Raw genomic sequence first — 23,626 nt, forward strand, 5'->3', positions numbered from 1 at the left:
TGGACTCTCAGTACAGCAGAAGCAGATTGTGGAATCACCCCACGTGAGTTGGGCTTGCACTTCCTGTAACAGTGAAATAAAAGGGAAGAAAGTGGAAGAAAGGATATCATGAGCTGTGTGAACTGGTTTCGGATGAGGGTCCACATTTTGGAATTTTGGGTTTGCTTCGGACAAATGAACAACCTTTCGGTGTTTATTTTTGTGGACTGTTCTGACCTCCAAACCCTATATATAAGCCACCTTAACACTCCTCTGTTCTTACTCTACACAACAACTCCTCTCCATTTTAAATCCCTCTCTGCAAAGGTTTTTCAACTCCCCCAGTCAAACTTTTTCATATTCTAACTGGTTCTGAATGGTTTCGGTTTCTGGGTCTTGCAAAAGATTCCAATTCTGGAAGTTTTAGCTAGTATTTAGTTTTCTTTACTCTTTATCATATTCATTGCCTAGTCGGTGGCCTGATTTGTTGAATTGGGAAAGCTTTACATTCTGGTGGTTGTTGAAACATTCATTCGTGTAGTTGTTTTTGTTTTTGGAGATCAATTTCAACTGGGGTTTATTGGTGGGGGGGCTTTTGTTCACAAAGAAAAAAAGTGGAAGTTTCCGGGAAAATGATTCCGATGCACAACGGCTGCATTTCATGGAAGGTTTTTGCAGCCGTTGAGAGAGAATTCTGTGTGAATAAAAGCTTTTATTTTTGGATCTTCCATATTTTCAATAGGAGGTACATTCTGGGAACTCAGCCACAGAGTTACAAGTAGTTCTTCTAAAACATTTGCAGCCTTCTCATAGATTTAGTTTCTTTTATAGATCTAGGGGAGTGAGAAAATGGCAGGGGCAGGTTTGCCACCGGGGTTCCGGTTTCACCCAACTGATGAGGAATTGGTTGGATATTACCTCAAGAGAAAAGTTGAGGGACAAGAGATTGAACTCGAAGTGATTCCGGTCATCGATTTATACAAATTTGATCCGTGGGAGTTGCCAGGTATATTTCTAGACATTCACTCAGTTTGAATTACATAATTTTGATTTTCAATGTGATGAAACTAATGCATTTGCATTTGCAGTTGTTTCATATGAACTGTAATTGAGCCATTGGAAGTAAGCTTAGCGAGAGTTTCATATGCAACATGTTTTCAAGTGATCATCTTAGCCAAATTTGGAAGGGAGAGAATTTTTATTGTTGGAGAGTTGCTAGTTCATTGTCTATATGTTTGTTTCTCAGTTTGCCTTTTGTTCTTCTTTATGGACTAGACCAGCCGCGAGAGTGTTTTCTGTTCTGTGGGGCATCTTACTTTCTCTCTCTTCAAAGCCGCTTCTGTTTGATTTTTAGTTTTCCAAATCACACTTGTCTTTGAGGAGAAAAGTGCTACTTCAACAGTGAAAGTTTCCAATTCTTTTCGGGTTTTTTTTTTTTTGGGGGGGGGGGGGAGGGATTGGTTTGTTGTCAATTTTGAGGATTTTAATATGTAAGCTGTGATTGCAGATAAATCATTCCTCCCAAAACGCGATATGGAATGGTTCTTCTTCTGCCCCAGGGATAAGAAGTACCCAAATGGAACACGAACTAATCGCGCTACTAGAGCTGGCTACTGGAAAGCTACTGGGAAAGACCGAAAGGTCGTTTGTCAGTCCGCTGTGACCGGATATCGGAAAACCCTAGTTTTCTACCGTGGGCGAGCCCCGATAGGGGATCGAACAGACTGGGTAATGCATGAGTATCGCCTTTGTGATGATCTTTCTCAAGTAGGAGTACCACCAAGTTTTAAGGTAAAATCTAATGGTCTCATGTAACGGGTTCATTCTTTTTAAGACTTTAGAGAGGCTAAAACATTGTGCGGTCACTATATTTTCAGGGAGCTTTTGCTTTATGCCGCGTGATAAAAAAGAACGAGCACGCGCAGAGGACAAGCGATGTTCCTCGAGAACCAAAAGCTAAGCAGATCAGAAGCAGTGTAAGCTTAAGCAATGGGGAATTCTCCTCAACAGGAATGCCCATTGAGCGTGCTATCACCTCCGAGGACACTACCTTCCGAGCAAGTCACCTATCCGACGGTAGTACTTTTTCAAGTCCTGTAGCTTCGACAACAGTGGTGGAGAATGAAACATTTTCAATGGGGACCAGTCCCAACAGCCTCTGGTTGTCTTCTGAGTTTATCCTTGATTCTTCAAAGGTACTGAAATTAGTTAATTGACTTGTTCCGGTACATGCACCAGTGATTGTTTTAGCTTCTTAATGATGAGCTTGTTCAACATTTTTCTTTACGGCTTGATGCAGGATCAAGGTTTTTGTGGAGATAATCCACAGTATGAGTTTCCAAACATGACGACTCAATGGCAACCGCATAATCACTCTGAAATTTCGCCCAGTTCGTCTTACTCAAATTTTACAGAGGAACTTGAACATGGTGATGGTTCAAGTCGATTCAGTTGCATGTCACCTTACTCGGGACACACAAACTACACGGCCTTTTTCTGGCAATGAGGATATGCCATATGAGGATTATGGGCAGATCAATCCGGTGAGAAATCCAAAACCTTTCTGGAAGCAAAAGGGAGTCCTTGCAGTTCAGTTTTTCCCTTGCAGGATTTGAAGTTGAGATTTTTGGCCAAACTTGTTGGTCTTTGGTTACGGGAAGATAATATGGTTATTGCGATGAGTCTGTGAAACGGCCTACTGGAATTTACTTGGTAATAATCCACAATGGTGCCTCTGAGAGAACGCCTTTTATCGTTCTTCTCAGAGTAGAAAAACCACAAGTGCTAGCACTCTAGTCGACATGGGTTTGCTGTCAGAGTCCTGGTTGATTTTGCTCTGGTCCATACATCACTAGTAGCCAAAACTATGAACCCCTGGTGATAAATCACTTTTATAGATTGCACTAGGAGCTCCTTCTTTTGCAGCTTAAACTTATATATGTTGTTTTCATAAAAGAAGCTTCTTCCATGGAAGCCACCCTTTGTCCAAAAGTTGAATATTGTAATGTTCGGAGTCATCTTTTTCTTTCCTTGCTTCCAAGTGTATGAGGGAGCATTCTTATGTGCACTGTTGTAGAAGTGATATGTTATTCATTTCTTGATGCAGATGCTTAAAATTATTGTGCATATTTGGAAGTATTTCTTTAACTTACTGTCACTTTTTGTAACGTGGCACTGCAAAAGTGGCTGCTCTTGCTTTTTAAGTTCAACTGTCGCAAGTGTTTGCCATTTTTGTATCTTTATGCCAGCGGTGATTGCTCAAAAGTACTGAGAATCCTAGTAGGATTGGAAAGTAAAGGGGGTAGTGAGTACAATAAACTAGTCTCAGAAATAGCCTTGAAGCTTCTGCTTTGATTCTGTTGAGTTGATAGTGCAACTAGGTGTTTGTCTGGACTTCATATTATTTGATGCAACAAGTTTTATGCTAATTGTTGGCTCCCAGTGGAGATAGGAATCCAATGTCTTCGTGGGAATGGGCTCCTCTGCTTTCTCTAGGCATGCAAATATATTCATTGCTACTAAAATCTCTTTGAGGATTTCCTTTTCTTTTTGGCCTGCGCTTTAAAGATTCATATCCATATGCTCCACTTTGCTTGAAGGACTGCACTATTGTCGATAAAAACAATCTTTACATGTACCCAAAACTCAAACCCCAGAAATCACGAAAGTACTGTAACAAGCCAAAATGTATCTTAGATCGGTAGCTCGAACTATTTATGTATTTAGTACAGGCTTGCAATTTGAGGGCTGCAAAACACTAGGACTTCATCAATAGTAGCCTTAGACTCATTCCCAAACAATGATTCCTTGCCATCTTCTCTCTTAGCATAAGACAACCCCAATCTGGACTTACCCTGCCTCAGATCACCAATGCCGGAATTAGTATCCGGTCCGGCGAATCCACCCATCACCGGAGCAAGTGGAGGCCCGATCAGCAGGCCGTCAGCCCCGAACTGGGGCCCGCCTCGAGCGTAGTCGAAGAGGGCTGCGCCACTGCCCCCTACCTTGGGCAGAACAACGGGTTCAGTTTCAGGGTGGGCCTCAGTGTCTTTCCAGTAGAAGAGGAAGGCATCAAAAGTGTCATAGTAGTCATCAGTGCTTCTGTAGCCTTCAGGGTTGAATGCACCAAACTTGAAGGACCTGTTGTTCGTGTAGCCAATTATAACACAGGGTCCTTTGAAATCGCAGCAATTGTGGAAGGAGGTGGCGCTGAATCCATCAGTGGTGGCCTTGTAGCAGCATTTCAGTTCCCTGCCTGTTCTTAAGGGTGAGCATTTAGGTATTATGGTCACTTAGAGTAATTTGATAATTGAACTGAATTAATCAAATCTAAAACTAACAAAACCAAATGCAACCGGAATTAACCCAAATTAATTGATTGGGGAAATTCGGTTTTAAGGGAATGATGATGATCGACCGTGTCTGTTCTTATCCATTTAAAAAGCTAAGGGCCATGGCATGAGCTGTGATCACAGGCCTGGCTAAATCTGACTCATAAATCTTCGTTTTTTCTCTTTTCTACTGAAGCCTGTGTCTATTAACTAAACAGCAGTACATATAGGATACAAATCCCATTCCATTGATGTCAGATGATTGATACCAGAGAGAGAGAGAGAGTACCACTTAGGAAAGTGTTGGCAACGAGGGAAGATGGGAAGGGAAGAGCAACATCATGGTAATTGGGGTGAGGTCTTTCATCGGCTTTGCCTTTGCCCCTCCCAATCTTCCAATCAAAGAAGCTGTGTGGAGTTCTTATCCACCCCACCTGCAACACGCAGCTCGAAACACTCATCCTCTCAAAATACCAATAACCCAATCAAAACGAAACCCCTCATTTTTCTCTGCCGCATAGAGTGCTCTCACGTGTAGGATTCTTATTGATTTTAATCAATTCATGACATCAGCAGGGTCCTTAGCTCAGTGGTAGAGCATTCGACTGCAGATCGAGAGGTCACCGGTTCGAACCCGGTAGGGCCCTTCATTCTTTTTTGCCTTTCTTTTTATGGCACAACTAAAACAGTAATCTTGACTAACCCACGTACCCATGTATATAATTAATTGATTTCACTAACTTCTGTCAACAAGTTTTTTTTTTTTTTAATATTTTGTTCAATTTCATGACCTGGAGTCGTCCTTCTGGTATGCAAAATTAGTCGATCTAATTTATAAAAGAAAAGTTGACCAATTAATCGTTAAGATTCATTTTTAGCTACTTTCACTAGTTAAACACAATATATATAGGAGTTTTGTTAAAGAATATTTTCTGATATGTCAGGAGAAAAAGTGTTGGAAAATAAATTAATAAGCGAATTAATACAACTTAACTAAAATGACCTAGCAATTTTAGTGTTTGACTTAAGTTTTAGAGTATTTACTTAGGGACCTTCCCTCGCCCTCTGATTATTTCTTTCCTTATAGACTCAATCAGTCAGATGATGACGTTTTTTATCAAATAAATTTATTGTTGTATCTCGATAATAATAATTGACACTACCTATGAGAAATGTATAAAAAACCAATTAATTAGTTTGCAATAGCTAGGGGCAGAGTCAGGATTTTGATTCAGTGAGAGCGAACTTAAATATAAAAAATAAAATAATAATGATAATATTAAAATATAAGGTTGCGTTCTCTTTGCTTTTTAATTTTCAGTTTTGAGTTTTGAATTCATTTTCAATTTTCTGTTTTGATAATCTGTTTTTAAAAAATTGAAAACGCGTTCTCTTTGTCATTTTGAAAAACTATTTTTCAAAACAGAAAATTAGAAAACGCGTTCTGTCTGAAATTTTGAAAATATTTTATTCAATAAATTTGATTATTAAGTAAATTATAAATATTTAATATTAATATATTATTAAAAATATATATACATTTTAAAGTTAATGAATTTTGTAATATTTTTTTCCATTACAATAATAAAATATGAATAAATAAATAAATAGATGTATTTTGAGTTTAGAGTTTGTTTTGGATGAAAACACTCAAAACAACTTTTTGTTGTTTTGAGTTTTCTTTACAATTTTTTTTTGTTTTCAAAAATGTATTTTTAAAAACAGCAAAGAGAACGCGTTTTCATTATTTTAGAAAATTGAAAACTAAAAATGACTTAAAAACAGTAAAGAGAACGCAACCTAATATTTTTTTTATAATTGTTTCTTACAACTTTTCATAATATAAATTGCAATTATTTAAGAAAGTTATCTTGATTATTTGAATTTTCAGACTTGTTATGACTGCGAAAAGTTAGTTCTTGTCGTAGAAGAAGTTAAATATAATCAATTGATGCATTCAAATGAATTCGATAATCACATCGTATTTGTTCTAACTGTTTGAAGAAAACTGTCTCAATATTTTGCTCTTGATTCATTAAGATCTCATAGTTGTTTCGAGTTCGATTGTGTGCATTATTAGCATCTCCAAAATAAACTTGAAGTCTATCTTTCTTTTTAAAATTATTGAACTCTTTTTTTACAAAAGAATCACCACCTCCTTATTTTTTATTATTTGTTTTAAAAAAAATGACATTATAAACAAAATGCGATATTTTTGCTTATATTATATTTCAACCAATCACCAAATTTGTTGAACCAAACTAGAATGAATCATTTTGATTTCGAGGCTCACACTGATCTCTTTGCAAGTAGACTCCTCTAATTTGATCTCGAAGATTAACATTGTAATCTATTATTGGAGTTCTTAGTCCGAGATCCATAGGAAGTTGTGTAATATCAATTTACTCAATACTTGCTTTGTTTTGTTTTCTTTACTTCACAATTTTCTTCAATACTTTACTTTCTTTGTATCATCATTGTAAAAAAAATAAAATTATGAGCAAATTATAAAAAATGGTATAATAGTTACTGCTGGCCCATTATATACTTGTTTTCTTCAATACTTATTTTTTTTATTTCTAATAGTAAACTATAATATAACTTTTTTTTTTATTTTCAATTGTAAACCATTGTAAAAAATAATTTTTTTTAAAAAAAAATTGGCCAATGGGGGTAGTTGCCCCCATTGGGCCCCAAGTGGCTCCGCCATTGGCAATAGCCCAAACGAAAAGCACCACTAATCAATAGAGTTAAAAAAAGGTGACCCTCACAACCATATTCAAAATTATGAATCCTTATAGTGTTACATGAATGAGAAGATGAAATTATGTGACGAGCTTTCTCTTTGACCCTGAAGGATCACGCTCAAGCTTGGTCCAACAATTTGTCTGAAAAATCCATATTCACTTTCAAACAATTGAGATATGAGTTTATTAAGGCAGTCATCATCAATAGTTAAAGAAAAAAAAAATGTAACTTATTTTCTCAGTATCAAACAAGGCAACAAAGAGACTTTTTTACAATATGTGGACAAGTTTTGCATTGCAACTCTAGAAATAAGAGACTTGCAAGTCAGAATAACAGTGACAATCAAGTTTCAAGGAATTAGGTCCACTTCTTTATAGAAATCTTTGGCCTTAGACCAGTTAACTACCCTGATAGACTTGTTTGTTGGAGCCAACAAATACATTTTATAAGCTGAAGTAATGTAAATAATCTGAAAAAGGGAAGAAATAGACTGGAAAAGAAAAGAAAAAGACTCCGATTGAGAGATAAGACAGAGGGAAGAGAAGGCCAAATGACACTCTCCGATTCCAATTTATAGAATATACTATGCTCACATGGTCACGCTCCAATATCCTAGCAGCCGTCAAAGAAACGAGCCTCATTAAATTCCCCAAGAAGGCTGACAAGTCTATGGGGAGGAAAATGGATGCCTTCTGCCAATTCCATAGTACTCAAGGCCACTTTATTGATAAATGCCAAAACTTGAAGAATTAGATAGAGACATTAGTCATGGACGGGGAACTGGTAGACTTTGTGGACATGAGAGTCAAGGGGAAAGAACATACTAATTCCCATGAAGGCTAGAGGCATAATTTAAGGCGAAAAGAGCGATAAAGGAACAAAAGGTTCTCTTGATAGATCCGAGAAACTTATTTCATTTCTCGAAGGTCAAAAGCTCACAAAGGAATTCAGACTCCATACGCTTGCCACAAGAAAGTATCATAGGCGGGATTAAATGTATATATGTCATTCAATGATGCATGAATAAAATAACTTTCATCTTGTGGTAGTTCCTTTTTGTGCATTTTGTTCTTTAGGACAATGAATGCATTGAAAATGGGAAGAAACTTTTGTAGACAAATGAAACCTAGAATTGAAGTATGAAGGCGTAAGAACAGTTTACAAATGAACCCTAGAATCAAAGCAAAAAGATTCATAAAATTGAAGCGGAAGGTGCAAGAATGATTCAAAAATCGAAGTGCGAAAGTGCAAGAATGGTTCAAAAATCAAAGTGCGAAGATGCAAGAACGATTAAAAAATCAAAATGCGAAGGTGCGTGAAAGTCTAAAAAATGAAGGTGAGAGAACAATTCAAAAAACCAAAGCACAAAGGCACTAGAACTATCCAAAAACTAAACACACATGATGGCACAAGAACGGTTTAAGAAATCAAAACACAAGAATCGCTAGAATGATGAAAGAAAACCTAGCATCAAGGGTGCAAAATGCATAAGATCAAATTATGGGTCAAAAACATTAAAAGCACAAAAATGATCTAGGACAACCCAGAATCAAAGGCGATATATGCACAAAAACGATCAAGCATAACCTAAAGTCAAAAGGCACAAAATACATGAGATTGGATTAAAATCGAAAATACAAAAGCACAAGTTCATCGTCAACAAAGAACTAAAGAGTAGGAGAGCAAGCATAACTCTTGTCCCACTTTTATAAAGGATTGGGGAGTGGGTGCAACACCATCCTTCTATCAAAAGCAAAGTATAAGTGAAAAACAAACACAAACCAAGGATCATCGTCTGATAAAAAAAGGAGTTAGAAGCACCGACAGATTACAAGAAGGACCATTAAGCTGGTGTTCTCTTTGCATTTCAGTTTTTAGTTTTGAATTTATTTTCAGTTTTGTGTTTTAAGTGTTTGTTTTGAGATTATTAAAAACACATTCTTTTTGTCATTCTGAAAAATTATTTCTTAAAATAGAAAATTGAAAAACTCGTTTATTTTGAAATTTGGAAAAAAATTATTTTATAATATTTTATTCAATAAATTTGATTCAAAGTAAATTATAAACATTTATTAATAAATTATAAATTTAATTCAAAAGATTTAAAATATAATATAAGAGATAACTCATAATCTAACCATATATAATGCATTAAAATTACAAAATGCTTTATAAAATAATTTTTAATTTGACTTAACTATTAATTCCATGATAAATTTATTTTTACCAACAAATTGAAATCTAACATTAATTTTGAGATTTAAATTACCACAACATAAACATTAAAAATATATATAAATCATAAAATAACAAAATATTGATTTATCATAAACATAATCTAAAATCTTAGAAATATCATTGAAAAGAAAAATCAATAAAAAAAATATATTATATATTCAATTTGGGCGTAGAGGGCGGTGGTAGATTTGGGCGTGGCAGAAAGAAGAAATGGTAGAAGGAAGAAATCCTCAACTCTCAACCCTTAACCCTAAAGAAGGAAGAAATCCCTAACTCTCAACCTTGAAGATGAGGAGTCATAAAAGGAAGAAATGACAAAAGGAAGAAATGACCGACTGTGGTGGGCATGATGGCGGATTTGGGTGTGGAGGGCAGTGGCAGGCGTGGATGGCAATGGCGGTGCGAGGATGGAGGTGGCGTGAGTAGAGGGTGATGGTGGGCATGGATAGTGGTAGCAATCGAGCTTGAAGAGAAAAGAAGAGAGTATGAAGTGAAGGAAGTGTTTTTCATGTTTTGGATTCAAAGCCTCTGTTTTGGCTGAAAACAACCAAAATGTGATTTTAGCATTTTGGGTTTGTTGTACAATTTTTTTTTTTGGTGTTTTGAAAAATACATTTTTGAAAATGGGTAAGGAAACGCGTTTTGAATGTTTTGAAAAACTGAAAATAGAAAACGAGTTAAAAACAACAAAAAGAAATAGGCCCTAAGATGTTCAAGTGTTACTTGTGTCAATGGATGAAGGATTCGACCCGAACACACGTGGATGATAAGATTCCTATGAGCCATCACAACATTTAGACATAAACTAACGCCTCGTCAAAGCCAAAAGATATGGGAACAACAATGCAATTCTTCCCAACACGAAGTCTTATAACAAATTAGTCCACACAAGGGATTAAGGAGCGACGATGCAATCTTCCTCAATGGAAAGTCCTATGACGGAACTAATCTTCCACAAAAGACTAGGGAGCCATATTGCATAACATCCCTATTCCATCCTAGCTTCAACTACATCATCACCTTAATGTAATTAATTTGGTGATCTACCCAGGACCAAAAGATGAGTGACGCTTCACCTAACCTCCATTCATCTTTAACGGATGGGCCCTAAGAGCTCCTTCCTAAAAGTCCACTAGGGCAATTGGATATAGTTAACTAAACCTGGATTCCATGTGGTGGACGGGTTCGAGAACAACAGCACATGGAGGACCAAGTGTGATCTTTTAACTCTGCCCCAATCAGCACGCTTATCATAATTTCAAAATCCTTGTCACTTCCTAGTTCGAGCATGGCTTTCCCCTATATGTATTCTAGAACCAAGGTATGGAATTATCAAACACCATCCTTCCATCTTAGCCCCAACCTATGTGGTTGGTAGATCTGAGGAGAACATGTATAGATCACAAATTACAAAAGCTTATTGAAGCGGGGAATGCGCGAGAGTGGTCTAAGGCTCATTATCTAAGAAACCAAAGCACAAAAGTATAGAAGCGTAAGACGAGCAAGAATGACCTTGCAGCTTTAAATGCTTAATGTAAGAGAAGTAAAGATATACCACAACACAGTCTACTCTCCCATCCAAGAAACTTGAATGAAAGAGTGGGGAGTAATTGATATGTCATGAGAAAAAGTATTGAAAAATAAATTAATAAACGGATCAACATAGCTTAACTGAGATCCTAGCAACAGAGGGCCACAGGAGATTTGCGATAAATGGCCAATACGGCCCACAGGCTAGCAAAAAAGACTACGGAGGGCCCTGGGAAAAGTAACCCCGCAGCTTAGCTACACAATCGTATGCTACACGGGCAAGCCCAGCATGCGCGTGGGCAGGCCCTGCAGTCCAGGGCATAATCGCATGGGCAAGCCCCATGGCCTTACCATGGGGTTGTAGGGGGCTGCCTCGCGCAGATCCAGCCGCATAGTCGTAGATGTGTCCCCCTACGACCTTGCCATGCAGCTGCAGCTAGGCTTACAGAGGCCAGGACCATTGTGCCTCGGTTGCAGCCCCGAGGCGGCAGCACTACCAAAACATTTCCCCGAATACCAGGGGGTCCCACACAACGTGCAAAATAAGATAACTCCGACATCCAAAAATTCCTCCGAATATTCTAATAAAAAGATAAACAATTATCTATAAAGAATTTTAATTTTAAAAAAGATTATGAAATATGAGGATAAATATCATCTATAAGAATCTGAATCCTAACAAAATTCTAAAAAGTCAAGATAGATATTATCTATAAACATCTTAATCATAGACTATTTTTGATTACTTTATGTTCATCTATAAATAGGCAAGCACTCATTCTAGAAAATGTACGTCTCTTATACTGGTGTTAATTATGCTCTATAATTTTTAGCAATTTCAGTGTTTAACTTGAGCATTGAAGTGTTTGCACGGGGACCATTCTACACCCTCTAACTATTGTTTTCCTTGCAAACTCAGACGGGCAGATGATGACATTTCTTGTTAAATAAATTTATTATTATATCACGGCAACAATATTTTCGAACACTTGTTAAAGTACATTTAATATATTTTATTTTGAGTATTAAACATTTTTATTAGTTAGTAGTAAATATATTATATTTTAACATATCTATCAACTAATAGAAATAAAATATATTTAATATCACTTCAGAACTAATTAAACAGCACAGATGGATATGTCAATAATAATCCAGAATTGTATATCTCCCCACAATTACATATATATAAATATAGATAGAATAATAAGAATAATCCAGTGACTACTTAAGTAATCTAGTCTAGTCTACTCCATGAGAAGGCAAATTGTTCTGCAACTTATCAATCGATCCCTCCATTTTAGGGGGCCTCCTCTGGCAATCCACGTCCACCACCACTTCATCACCATCGCAGCAGCAAGCCTTGTACTCCTTGAAGCTGGCCATCCTCCCCAGCTCTTCCACTTCCTCTATTACCAGATCCAGCCTCGCCACCGTCTCCACCAGCAACGACGCAAACGCCGCGAACGGCAGCGCCTCCGAAAACTCCAGGCTCATCGTTATCATCGCTATCTTGCTCAGCGTCGGCCTCAGCACCTGTTCAACATATATTTATATATAATCCAAATTTAAAAGCAAATTATATCTTTGATTTTAGTTTGTAATTAGCATTTATAAATGAATATTAATTATTCAGATGAATTTCTCTCTGTCTGAACGGGGACTTGAAAGACAATTTTGCACTTGCATTCAGAATCACAATGAGCGTGAATGCAAGGGTGAAATTGCCTTTTTCCATTAGAAATTCATACACACCTTCCTCTCGGCCTCCTTGGATCTTTCAGAAACCCTAGTTTTGGAGGTCTTCCACTCCATCAGGGCCGACGAGTCGGTTTTTACGCTGGATAGGGAGACTCCGGCTGAGGCTTTTTCCGGCTTCTGACGAGCGGTGGAAGCGGCGAGGGCCAGCATGTTGTTGGTGGCCTTGTTGGTGTTTGGGCCGAGGAAGAGGCGGGGCTGGGACTTGAGGGCGGTGTTGAGGTCTTGGAGTGCTTCGTGGAGGTGGTCGGAGAGGATCTCCGGCGAGCAATGGCGGCGCATCCGGAGGCTGTGGGCGATCTCCTTTAGTGCCTTGGATACTTCTGCTGCCAGCCGGATGCATGGATCTTTGAAAAGAGCGCGAACTGTTCTTGGTGTCTGCTCGTTCAAGAATATTAATAAATATGAATTGAAGTTGTGAAAAGTATATGATGATAAAAGATACAGTTATCTGAGAAGCAAAAACAGAATTAAGGGAGTGACCTGAATCTCAGTCTGCAAACAGCCGTGAAGAGCGACAAGAGTGTAGCCGAAATGGCGAAGAGCGCCGCCCAGTTTGACGTACTGCTGCCATGGAAACCGGCAGTGCCTCGAGTGCCTTGGCTCCCAGCTTGCATGCAGTGCCTGCATCAAATTAATTAAGATGAATTAATTAATTAATTAATTAATGAAACACAGCGAATAATTAATTATTGTATAATTTTCGCTGCAGTGAAGAACACAAGCATGCATGCATGCAGGTGCAGCGCATACATTATTACTATTATTATGTACTATTTAGGAAGTCATATAATTAATAAATAAATAAACAATTACCAGAGTCTCGTCGGAAGATTTGGAGTCGAGAACGGCCTTGTAACCCATGTAAATGGGATCTTCTGTGGATTCGTCCTCGTCTAATTTCTTGGCTTCTGTCTCCTCCTCTTTAAAGTACTCATTCACACAAGCTGCCAAGTTTTTGAATAAATATTTCATTTCGTTAACAATTAATTAATTAATTATTATGTCCTCCGTTTAATCAATTAGTTTTATATATACACGCATAAACATATATATATATATATATGCAATTAATGTGTGTGGCTCATCTTCTTACTTGGTTTGTGAAGAAATTAATTAATTATATATTAAGCAATGAGCAGGCCCATCACCTTAAATAATATAAATAATTATTTACTAAAACAAGAATTACTATCTAAAATCTTAAATAATAGGAAACTTTTTCAAATCAAAATCTTAATCTTTTATCATAAAGTTACTAAAACAAGAATTACTAGCTAAATAATTACTCTCTCTCTCTTCGTTCAATCTCGCTAATTTCAGAAACTGGTAATTTAAATACTTTTCAAGGGCTTTTTATTTTTCCATATGATCGAGTCATTAGTACTACTAATTAGTTTTCATAATTAATACTGATATATATGTTGCAGGTGACCGTATATATATAAAGAAGCATGATTCTTTTTCTTAAAAGTTGTCAGCCGAAATGGAGGTTAATTAATTGGATGAAATGATCATTTCACCCACAAAATCTGCCAAAATATCAGCACTCGATCGTATTGTAAAACTGTGGGTATATATATGTACATACCTTCAATGGACCTGGCTAATCCTTCAAGCTTGAAAACAGTGGAGTTATGGAGGTCTTCTCCGGACCAGTTGGGAAAAAACAGTAGACTCATCAACAGGCAGATGCTACACCCAACGGCGATGGTGTAAACCCGCTCATGAGCTATATGCAGCACATTCTCCACCCGGTAGCTCGACACCGTTATCAAATTGAATGTCAGCAGAAATATCACTACTCCATAGTCGTAATTCTTCTTAATGTATGGGAAAAACCTCGTATATGTCGATGCAGTTCCTGCCATATATATATGGTTTAAACAAATCAATAATATATAATAATAATAATAATAATAATAATACTTAAGCTAAGAGTCTTACGTATTTGTATTTGTATTTTTACGAAGCTTTCTTATTCTATATAACTAAACAAACTTAACATTGAAACGAACAAGTTACTGTCGAGGTTAAACCTTACCAATGAAGAAAACTGCGGCGCCGATGAATATGGCTTGGAAAACGCGGCCGGTTTTTTGCGCAATGTACTCGATTAGAAGCGCTAGTGATCCGGCCAGCAGTGTTCCGAGCCCCCGATTCAATCCTTTGCATAAGGTCGCTCCTGCCATTTGATTATATGAACAGGCGATAAATTTTTAATTGTCTCTTAATTTCATTTGGACGATATCCAATGTCCTAATTAACAAGATCAATGAACACAAAGGCCGAGCTTAGAAAGTTTATGGTAATTAATTAACAACTATTTAAAATGATTCGATCCTTTGCGTGGAGTCGTCGCGAACAGATGAACGAACACAAGACAACAAAATGGCTTCGAAAACTTACGCATACAAACCGACAACAAAATCAAGAGAAAATTAATAATCTACCGGCAGTGAATTCGAGGACGACGACGACAGTCATGACGGCCCAGATAGCGTTCTGTCCGATGCCTCTGTACAATGGCTCCACGAGATACAACAAAGAAACCAATGTCAGAGACAAGCCGACTTTGAGTGAATGAATCACCCGTCTGGGGTCTTCTCGGCCGGCTTTGGAGATCTTCTCCCATGCCAAGCAGGGCAATCTTCTCATCTTCTCCGGCGAGATTCTGATATGCAGGTTTTCTCCGGCCTCCGCTTTATCCTTGCCGGCGCCCATGGCAACTCCAGAGAACGTATGGTTCTACGTACCTTGAAACGATTAAGGATCTAATCAAAGATTATGGTGACTATACGTAAAGAATATTTGGAGCTTTATATATATATATAATTGGTTTTAGCTAGTTTTAATGATATATATTGATACAAAAAAGTGGGGATTTTTGGTGATGGGTTCTGAGTTCAGAGTGCCAACCCACCTCCCTTTCTTCTGAGGAAGGGATTACGTATATATAGGTGTGTGTCAGTGTGTGTGTGTGTCTGTGAGAGAGAGACAGAGAGAGGGTTCACATGCTCCCCGTTTAGGAAGGTGATGAAGACGCCAAAGCTGTGAATGGCTTTCACAAGAACATGAAGTCAACAAGAAATAAAGAAAATCTTGCCCAACTTGCTTGGAAACTTTTGTTTCTTAATCTTCTCTTTAATATTAATATTGAAATTGATTAGATTTGATATTTTAGGACGAAATCACATAATTAATGATATTGTTATCAGTCTCATATCATTAGAATATATAAAATTATGATATTTTTATTTAATTATTATATATATATGTGTGTTAAATATAAAACTGTCTACTAAAATAATAAAATTTATCATTATTGGAGAGAATAATTGAGGTTCATAACACTAAACTTTGAGATATAATAATTAATCACCGTGACGGCCCCTAAGACAAGAGATACAGTGTATGATGTCCACAAAGAGCCATTCTCATGGGAGGGTGAAACTCCCACACTGCGACTGCCATGACTTGAACCTGCATTCTTGGATGTAATCTATTACCCTGAGAATTATTCGTGCTACACCCGTGGCCGATTAATCACCATTTTTTATTTATATAAAATTATGGTTATTGGCACAAAATTTAACAATGAAAGTATTACATTTCCTTTAAATTAAATGACTACATGGGCACATATAACAGTATTAGTCGAACTGATAAAAGTGTTTTTTCTTTTTTCTAGATTGATATGAATCCAAAATTATTATCTTTTCATTATCTATTATATAAATTAATTTATCTCATATACATTCAGTAGTAACTCATAAAATACGTAACATTTGAAACAAAAACAAAAATTTGGTATGGTCTCAAGTCTCAACCCAAAAAAATTGGATATGGTTGAAAAGAAAAACAAAAATTAATAATGTAACAATCAATTATCGATTTTATAAAATTTCTCACAAGATTTGAATGAGATCCCGAATTGACTTAGTCTTGAAATTCCTGCACAAGTGAAACAAAAGTAACTATCTCGAGAGTCAACCAAAAATAAATTACTCTGATACTTAAGTCAATAAAAAATTCTGAACATAACTTATAAACTTATAAGTGTAGCAGTGAATATCATACTTGATTCATTTTTTAAAGTCTTTTTATATTTTTTGAGTTAAATTTTATAATAAAGATCATAATAAAAATTAGTCAACCTCAGTTGTAAAAATTAATTGATTGCTCTTGATTTAATAGTCATTTGAATTGGATTTTTTGGATAAATGTGAAATATTTTGTCTTGAACTTATGGAGATTAGGAGACCTAGCATCAAGATAACTTAATTATATTTAAGTCCTGAAAACTTTCTTTAACTCAAACAGTGATTTGTGTAAATTATTTATATTTTAGTTTAAAAAATACTATAATGTTCGTCTTTTAGATGAATTAGGCTTTTTTTAGCTTATTTATTTCCTCAATAACTTAGAATTTTTTGTGTCTTGAGTTAACTGAGTGCTTGACTTCTAACGTAATTTTGGTAACTTGACACTTTATTTTTAAGTAAAAAAAAAAATTCAAGCATAGTAAAAAATGAAAAAAGTAAATATTTTTATTATTTGTGTTTTCAAATATAAAACGAACAAATATTTTGTGGATTGGTAAAGGCTATTTAATTAAAAGGAATTAGGATTAGGAAGAAGATATCAATATGAATGAAGAAATTATTAATATTAATATTATTTATTGTAAAGCAGTCATTTATTGGGCAGTGTTTTTAGGAGGAATATAGGTACCCCGGGCTGATTGACAAGATCCATTGAGCCTGACAGTGACACGTTTCACTTTCACGTTGGTTACACCACTTGTCTACACCGACCAATCACAAAGTGAAAGTTGACTCTTATTTTTATTTATTTATCTATTTTTTCTTCATTCAAAAATAAATACGAGCCTCCCCCGCGTACGCCTTGCCACGGTTCGATTCAAAGTTTGAATCAAGCAAAAAATATTTTTTAAAAATTAAATTGAAATTGATTCAAATCATTAAAAAAATAAATTAAATAAATGTAAAATATATAATATAATGCATAATAATTAATGTTTTAAAAAATAATTCTAATTAACTTAAGAGGTTTATAAATTTAAATAGTAAGTGAATTATATGAGATTTAATTCGTTTAAACTCCAAAAAATACATAAATAATTTGATTTATATAAATTAAGTCTAATTTTTTTTATTAAATCAGTTTAAATTGAAACTAAAATCATTGGAAGGTGAGATTGAACCGTTAAGAAATTGAAATTAGAATCATTTATAGACGATTCAATTCTAATTCCACCAAAAAACAAAATTGGAATGATCAGTTTTGAAATCGTGGTTAGACCTATCACCTCTTGTTATATGGATTGATAAATTAATTTAATAAATATAATAAAAAATATTTTTAGTTATAACATTTTATTTTTTTCTACATATATTTTAGTTTACAAACACTATTTTTTTTTTTTTAGATTACGCGCTATCACTCGCGTTCCCGTCGAACTCGTCCCAGAATTATCACAAGGAAAGTAAATTAGGAATGTATCTTATCTAGGTGATCAAGATTTTTTTTTTTTTTTAAGTTGTATTTATTGAGACTTACCAAGAATCACTCCCAAAATATTGTAAATTTTTATTTTTCTCAAAAATCGATCCTACAGTGATAGCCTCCAACATAATTTTACAACACCTTTGCCACCGAGCTATGCCCTTAAGGGCAACACTACTTTTAAGTAGATGGGGTGTGAAAGAAGAACACTACTTTAAGTAGATGGGGGTGTGAAAGAAGAGATTTTAATCGTTGGCCGCAATATTCATTCAAAAGAAGGGAAGGGAATCATCAAATCACGGGGTGGGGGCGGAAGTCAAAACCAAAGAAACCTTCTGTGATTAAAGGGGCTTTCTATATATGTATATGTATATGTAGATGTAGGGAGGTGGTGTTGAAGGAAGATGAATGAAGAAGATGCACAGCTGTTTGTGTGCTTCCTCCCGTGTCCTCTCAACTCCTCTCCATGAGGTCCATACTTTGCCATCTGCCACACCTCCCATCTTTCCACGTGGCACTTCTTCACGTTTTACCCCCTTTTTTTTATTTTATTTATTTGAAGCAAGACAATTTCCCTGGAGTCCGAACCCCATTTAAACCTATTTACAGTCACATATTTAATTACAAAAGCCCAAGTCCATTTCAATCAAACACAATAATCACATTTGAATTGTAATATATGAAGATTGCTTAAGCATAGATTTTTAATTTTATTATATTTTTTCCACACTTTTATAATTAAATCTTATTAAATTTAGGATGATAATTTGAAATGGAAAAATTCTAAGTAAAAGAATTTACAATACTCATAAATTTTGAATAACATTGTTTAAAATTTATTCTTCTAAATGCTACCTGAAATTGTTTTACAAAATAAAATTAGCCTGTTGGTAGGGTTATAAATAAGTGGAATCCCTCATGAGCGGTTTGGTGTTCAACTTGAAAAAAATGCGTTTGTGTTTGACTCATACTATAAACAAATTGAGAATGAGTAAGACAAAACTTAACTCGCAAATAAGTTCATGAATAGTCTTGTGAAATAAATATTTTTTATTATTATTTTAATATTTTGTTATTTATCTTTGTATTTATGATAAAAATGTTTATGTTGTTTGAACAATATTATTGTATTTGTTTTGAGAATTTATATTTATATTTGTTATATATTTTTATTATGTAAAAATAAGTTTTAATCGTTTGAATTTAAAAAAAAATTTCTAGTGAGCTCAAGTTCAACTCATCAAAAACTCGTTTATCATGTTAAATTAGTTGACAAATTGAGGTAAAGCTCAAACTCGATAAATTTTTAACACGCTCGAGTTAAAACTATCTAGAATCGTAATGAGTTAAAATCAAATTGAGTAAAACTCGACTCAGACCTAATTGATTACAACCTTACTTATTAGATAGGTCAAACGAAAAAAAAAAAAATTGTATTCAAAATTAATATATTTAAACTTCAATTGTTTAGATAAATATAATTAATAAAAAGGTTTTAAATATAACATTTGTTAATTATAAAACTATTAAAATATATGCTTAAATATATTCCATATTACAATAACAATATTACCAAAATATAAGGAAGCATCAATATGAAAACAATATTAGAGTCATACACACGCTAAAATTCAAGGCATAATTAAAATTAAAAATAAGTTCTAAAAAATATACTGTTTAGCCAACTTGTTCATATTAATTAAATTTTGATGATTAACAAAAATATTTTTATGATATAAATGTATTTCTTTCTTATATAAAAAAATAAATTTATTTTCAATTGAAAGTGGGTACAAAAAGTAAATTTATTTTGAATTAAAGGTACATTGTCTTTAGATATGTTTCATACTTTTGATCATTTATGTTTCAAAAGTTTATGTTTGAATTTTTATTTATTGATAAATATTTTTATTACTCATGCAAAAAATATATTTATTTTGAATTAAAAGAGAATTACTTTTAGACATGTCTTCTCTTTCTCATACAAAAAGTAAATTTATTTTGAATTAAAGAGAATTGATTTTAGACATGTTTCTCTTACTCATGAAAAAAGTAAATTTATTTTGAATTAAAGAATATTGCTTTTAAACATGTTTTCTTATTTTAATCATTTATATCTCAAAAACTTATATTTGAATTTTCAAATCTTGATTTCTTATGCAAAAAGTAAATTTATTTTGAATTAAATGTGAGACATGTTTTCTTATTGTTTGATAAAATTTAAACATTTTTTGAATTTCAAATTTCATATTAATCTTTTTTTTAGTGGCTAAAATGCTTATAAATACCTTCCAAACTCATTTTTTGAATATCCATTGTACATATTGCACATCCAAATCCAAAAAACTCTTAAGCTAATTTCCAAGCATTCCAAAGCTCTCAAAGATTCATTGTTCATTCACTGAAGAGTCACAAGGCAAAAGGAGAAAAGTTCTTCAAGTCTTCTATGATAAATCTGAACTTCTCCATTTGAGGTTACAAATTTATTTATTTAAATATTATTGACTTGTATAATTTGTTCTTAATTGTTTATTTGTGTCCAAGTGTGGACAAATTATTTGTAAACATTTAAATTATTATTGAGAATTGTATAAGTTTCCTAGATCAATTGAAATCTAGGTGAATCTAGTTTCCAAGATAAATTAGGGAGAAAACCTTGATGTAGTGGTTGCCTAAAACCCATTGTAATCTAAGTGTGTATCTAGTTTCCAATGTGAGTTAGTGTAGAAACTTTGGTGATTTTGATTTAGTGAAACACCGAGGGTGGTTAGACCTTGGGAGAGTGGACTAGGTGTATGTGAAGACACTGAATCATTATAAATTATCTTGTGCCTCATTATTTTTATTTTTGTTATATCTTGTTCTTACATTTATTATTAATCTCAAATATAATTTATGATATTTATCAAATATATATTTTTCAATAAAATCATTAATCAAGAATATTTATTAAAATTGAGAAAAATTTTAATCACTCAATTCACCCCTCTTCTTGAGTGGTCATATCCTAAGGGACCAACAATTGGTATTAGAGCGGGTCTTAAAATATTTGTGATTATTAATCTCAAATCTTAAAATAAGATCTTATAATGGCCTCTTATTTTAACCAATCTCTAAGTGATGTCTTAATCCCCTCTAGTCTTCCAATACTCATTGTAAATTATTATGCTTTTTGGAAGACTATGATGGAATCCTATATCATTTCCATAAGCTATCTTTTATGGAGACTTGTTAGGGATGGATTTGATCTATCCTCTCAATATGAGAAAGAATGGTTAAAGGAAAACCTAAAAAAAATAGAAATGGACAATAAGGCAATGTATTTAATTCTTAGTTCTTTAATGCTCAGTGAGTGTAAAAAATTGTCTTCATGCTCCACATTTCATGAATTATGGAAAGAATTAAAAAAAATTCATGAAGTAATCAATAATTCTAAAATGAGTTTTCTTATATCTCAATATCAAATATGTAAGCTATGGTTTAGTGAGAAAATTAATAACTTGAATGGATTGTTCGAAAAAGCCTCAAATATTTTTAGAATGCTAAAGAATATAATGAAAAGAAAACATTAGCATTCAAAGGTGAGGAGAAAAAGAAAAAGAAGAAAGGAGAAAAAAAAACCAAAAAATCAAAGAGAAATGTCATTCCCGTATGGGATATGGATGATTCTAGTGAGTCATTCAAATCTAACAAGGAAAATCACATGTATGCTTTATGGTTATAAAAGAAGATGAAAATAACTTATAATTAGAAAAATTACAAAAAAACATACGAAGAAGTATATATAAAATATATATCTATTAAGAAAGAAGTAAAAACAATCAAGAAAAATCATAAAAAAGAAAATGAAAAATTAAAGAGTGCATTAAAGAACTTAAAAGAAAAATCACAAGAACTCAAAGAAAGAAAATGAAGATAAATTAAAAGATCGATTAATTAATCTTGAAGAAGAAAACAAAATATTAAAAACTTAAAATAATAAATTATTAGTGAAAAAGAATGCAATAGAGAAAAGTTTAGTGGTATTAATTTCAAAGAAAAATTTAAAATCTAAACTAAGATACAAAATACTTAAGAGAGAATGAAAACAACTTAGATGGAGAACCAAATTAAGAGAAATAATATAATATAAATGTGTATATCCAAAGATTAATAAAAACAATGAAGGAAGATAATGAAGAAGAAGATGCACAACTGTTTGTGTGCTTCCTCCCGTGTCCTCTCAACTCCTCTCCATGAGGTCCATACTTTGCCATCTGCCACACCTCCCATCTTTCCACGTGGCACTTCTTCACGTTTTACCCCCTTTTTTTTATTTTATTTATTTGAAGCAAGACAATTTCCCTGGAGTCCGAACCCCATTTAAACCTATTTACAGTCACATATTTAATTACAAAAGCCCAAGTCCATTTCAATCAAACACAATAATCACATTTGAATTGTAATATATGATGATTGCTTAAGCATAGATTTTTAATTTTATTATATTTTTTCCACACTTTTATAATTAAATCTTATTAAATTTAGGATGATAATTTGAAATGGAAAAATTCTAAGTAAAAGAATTTACAATACTTATAAATTTTGAATAACATTGTTTAAAATTTATTCTTCTAAATGCTACCTGAAATTGTTTTACAAAATAAAATTAGCCTGTTGGTAGGGTTATAAATAAGTGGAATCCCTCCTGAGCGGTTTGGTGTTCAATTTGAAAAAAATGCGTTCGTGTTTGATTCATGTTATAAACAAATGAGAATGAGTAAGACAAAACTCGATTTGCAAACAAGTTCATGAATAGTCTTGTGAAATCAAGGGCTGATCCAGGTAACTAGGTTGCGTTGGATAAAATTAGGAGTGGGTTGGACTAAATTTAAGTTGGTTTACTATTAAAAAATTTGTGGGCTACCTTAGGTTAAACCCAGGGTAGCATGAAATAAATATTTTTATTATTATTTTAATATTTTATTATTTATCTTTGTATTTATGATAAAAATATTTATATTTGTTTGAACAATGTTATTGTATTTGTTTTTAGAATTTATATTTATATTTGTTATATATTTTTATTTTGTAAAAATAAGTTTTAATCGCTTTAATTTAAAAAAAAAAAAAATTCTAACGAGCTCAAGTTCAACTCATCAAAAATTCATTTATCATTTAAATTAGTTGACAAATTGGGCTAAAACTTAAGCTCAATAAATTCTTAATGAGCTTGAGTTTGAACTCGCTAGAATCCTAATTAGTTAAATTCAAACTAAGTAAAACTTGGCTTGGCCCTACTTGATTACAACCCTATTTATTGGATAGGTTAAACAAAAATAAAAAAAATATATTCAAAATTCACATGTTTAAAATTCAATTATTTAGATAAATATAATTAATAAAAAGGTTTTAAATATAACATTTGTTAATTATAAAACTATTAAAATATATGCTTAAATATGTTCCATATTACAATAACAATATTACCAAAATATAAGAAAGTATTAATATGAAAACAATATTAGAGTCAT

At 33.6% G+C, this 23,626-nt stretch overlaps 3 protein-coding genes and 1 non-coding gene across 4 annotated transcripts; 2 read left to right on the plus strand and 2 right to left on the minus strand.

Annotated features, from left to right (window-relative positions):
- Positions 1–242: 242 nt before the first annotated feature.
- LOC127813373 (NAC domain-containing protein 71) lies at positions 243–3,105 on the plus strand. The gene is made up of 5 exons (XM_052354318.1): positions 243–724; positions 811–985; positions 1,487–1,770; positions 1,857–2,174; positions 2,279–3,105. Exons 2-5 carry the CDS (start codon positions 829–831, stop codon positions 2,483–2,485), a joined length of 966 nt encoding a protein of 321 aa, XP_052210278.1. The 5' UTR covers positions 243–724; positions 811–828; the 3' UTR covers positions 2,486–3,105.
- A 542-nt stretch (positions 3,106–3,647) lies between these two features.
- On the minus strand, positions 3,648–4,817 carry LOC127813374 (uncharacterized). Its single transcript, XM_052354319.1, has 2 exons — positions 4,600–4,817; positions 3,648–4,234 (listed from the first exon to the last, which is right to left on the minus strand). The coding sequence occupies exons 1-2, from the start codon at positions 4,769–4,771 to the stop codon at positions 3,702–3,704; spliced, it is 705 nt and encodes a 234-aa protein (XP_052210279.1). The 5' UTR covers positions 4,772–4,817; the 3' UTR covers positions 3,648–3,701.
- A 68-nt stretch (positions 4,818–4,885) lies between these two features.
- On the plus strand, positions 4,886–4,957 carry TRNAC-GCA (transfer RNA cysteine (anticodon GCA)). The gene has a single exon. It is a non-coding gene; the product is annotated as a tRNA-Cys (tRNA).
- Positions 4,958–11,938: 6,981 nt separating this feature from the next.
- LOC127813372 (aluminum-activated malate transporter 12-like) lies at positions 11,939–15,501 on the minus strand. The gene is made up of 7 exons (XM_052354316.1): positions 15,038–15,501; positions 14,629–14,769; positions 14,176–14,448; positions 13,401–13,531; positions 13,068–13,208; positions 12,582–12,962; positions 11,939–12,362 (listed from the first exon to the last, which is right to left on the minus strand). The coding sequence occupies exons 1-7, from the start codon at positions 15,306–15,308 to the stop codon at positions 12,069–12,071; spliced, it is 1,632 nt and encodes a 543-aa protein (XP_052210276.1). The 5' UTR covers positions 15,309–15,501; the 3' UTR covers positions 11,939–12,068.
- Between the last annotated feature and the right edge of the window lie 8,125 nt (positions 15,502–23,626).

This window comes from Diospyros lotus, chromosome 11, assembly GCF_014633365.1.
Source record: "Diospyros lotus cultivar Yz01 chromosome 11, ASM1463336v1, whole genome shotgun sequence".
NCBI classification, from domain to species: domain Eukaryota; kingdom Viridiplantae; phylum Streptophyta; class Magnoliopsida; order Ericales; family Ebenaceae; genus Diospyros; species Diospyros lotus.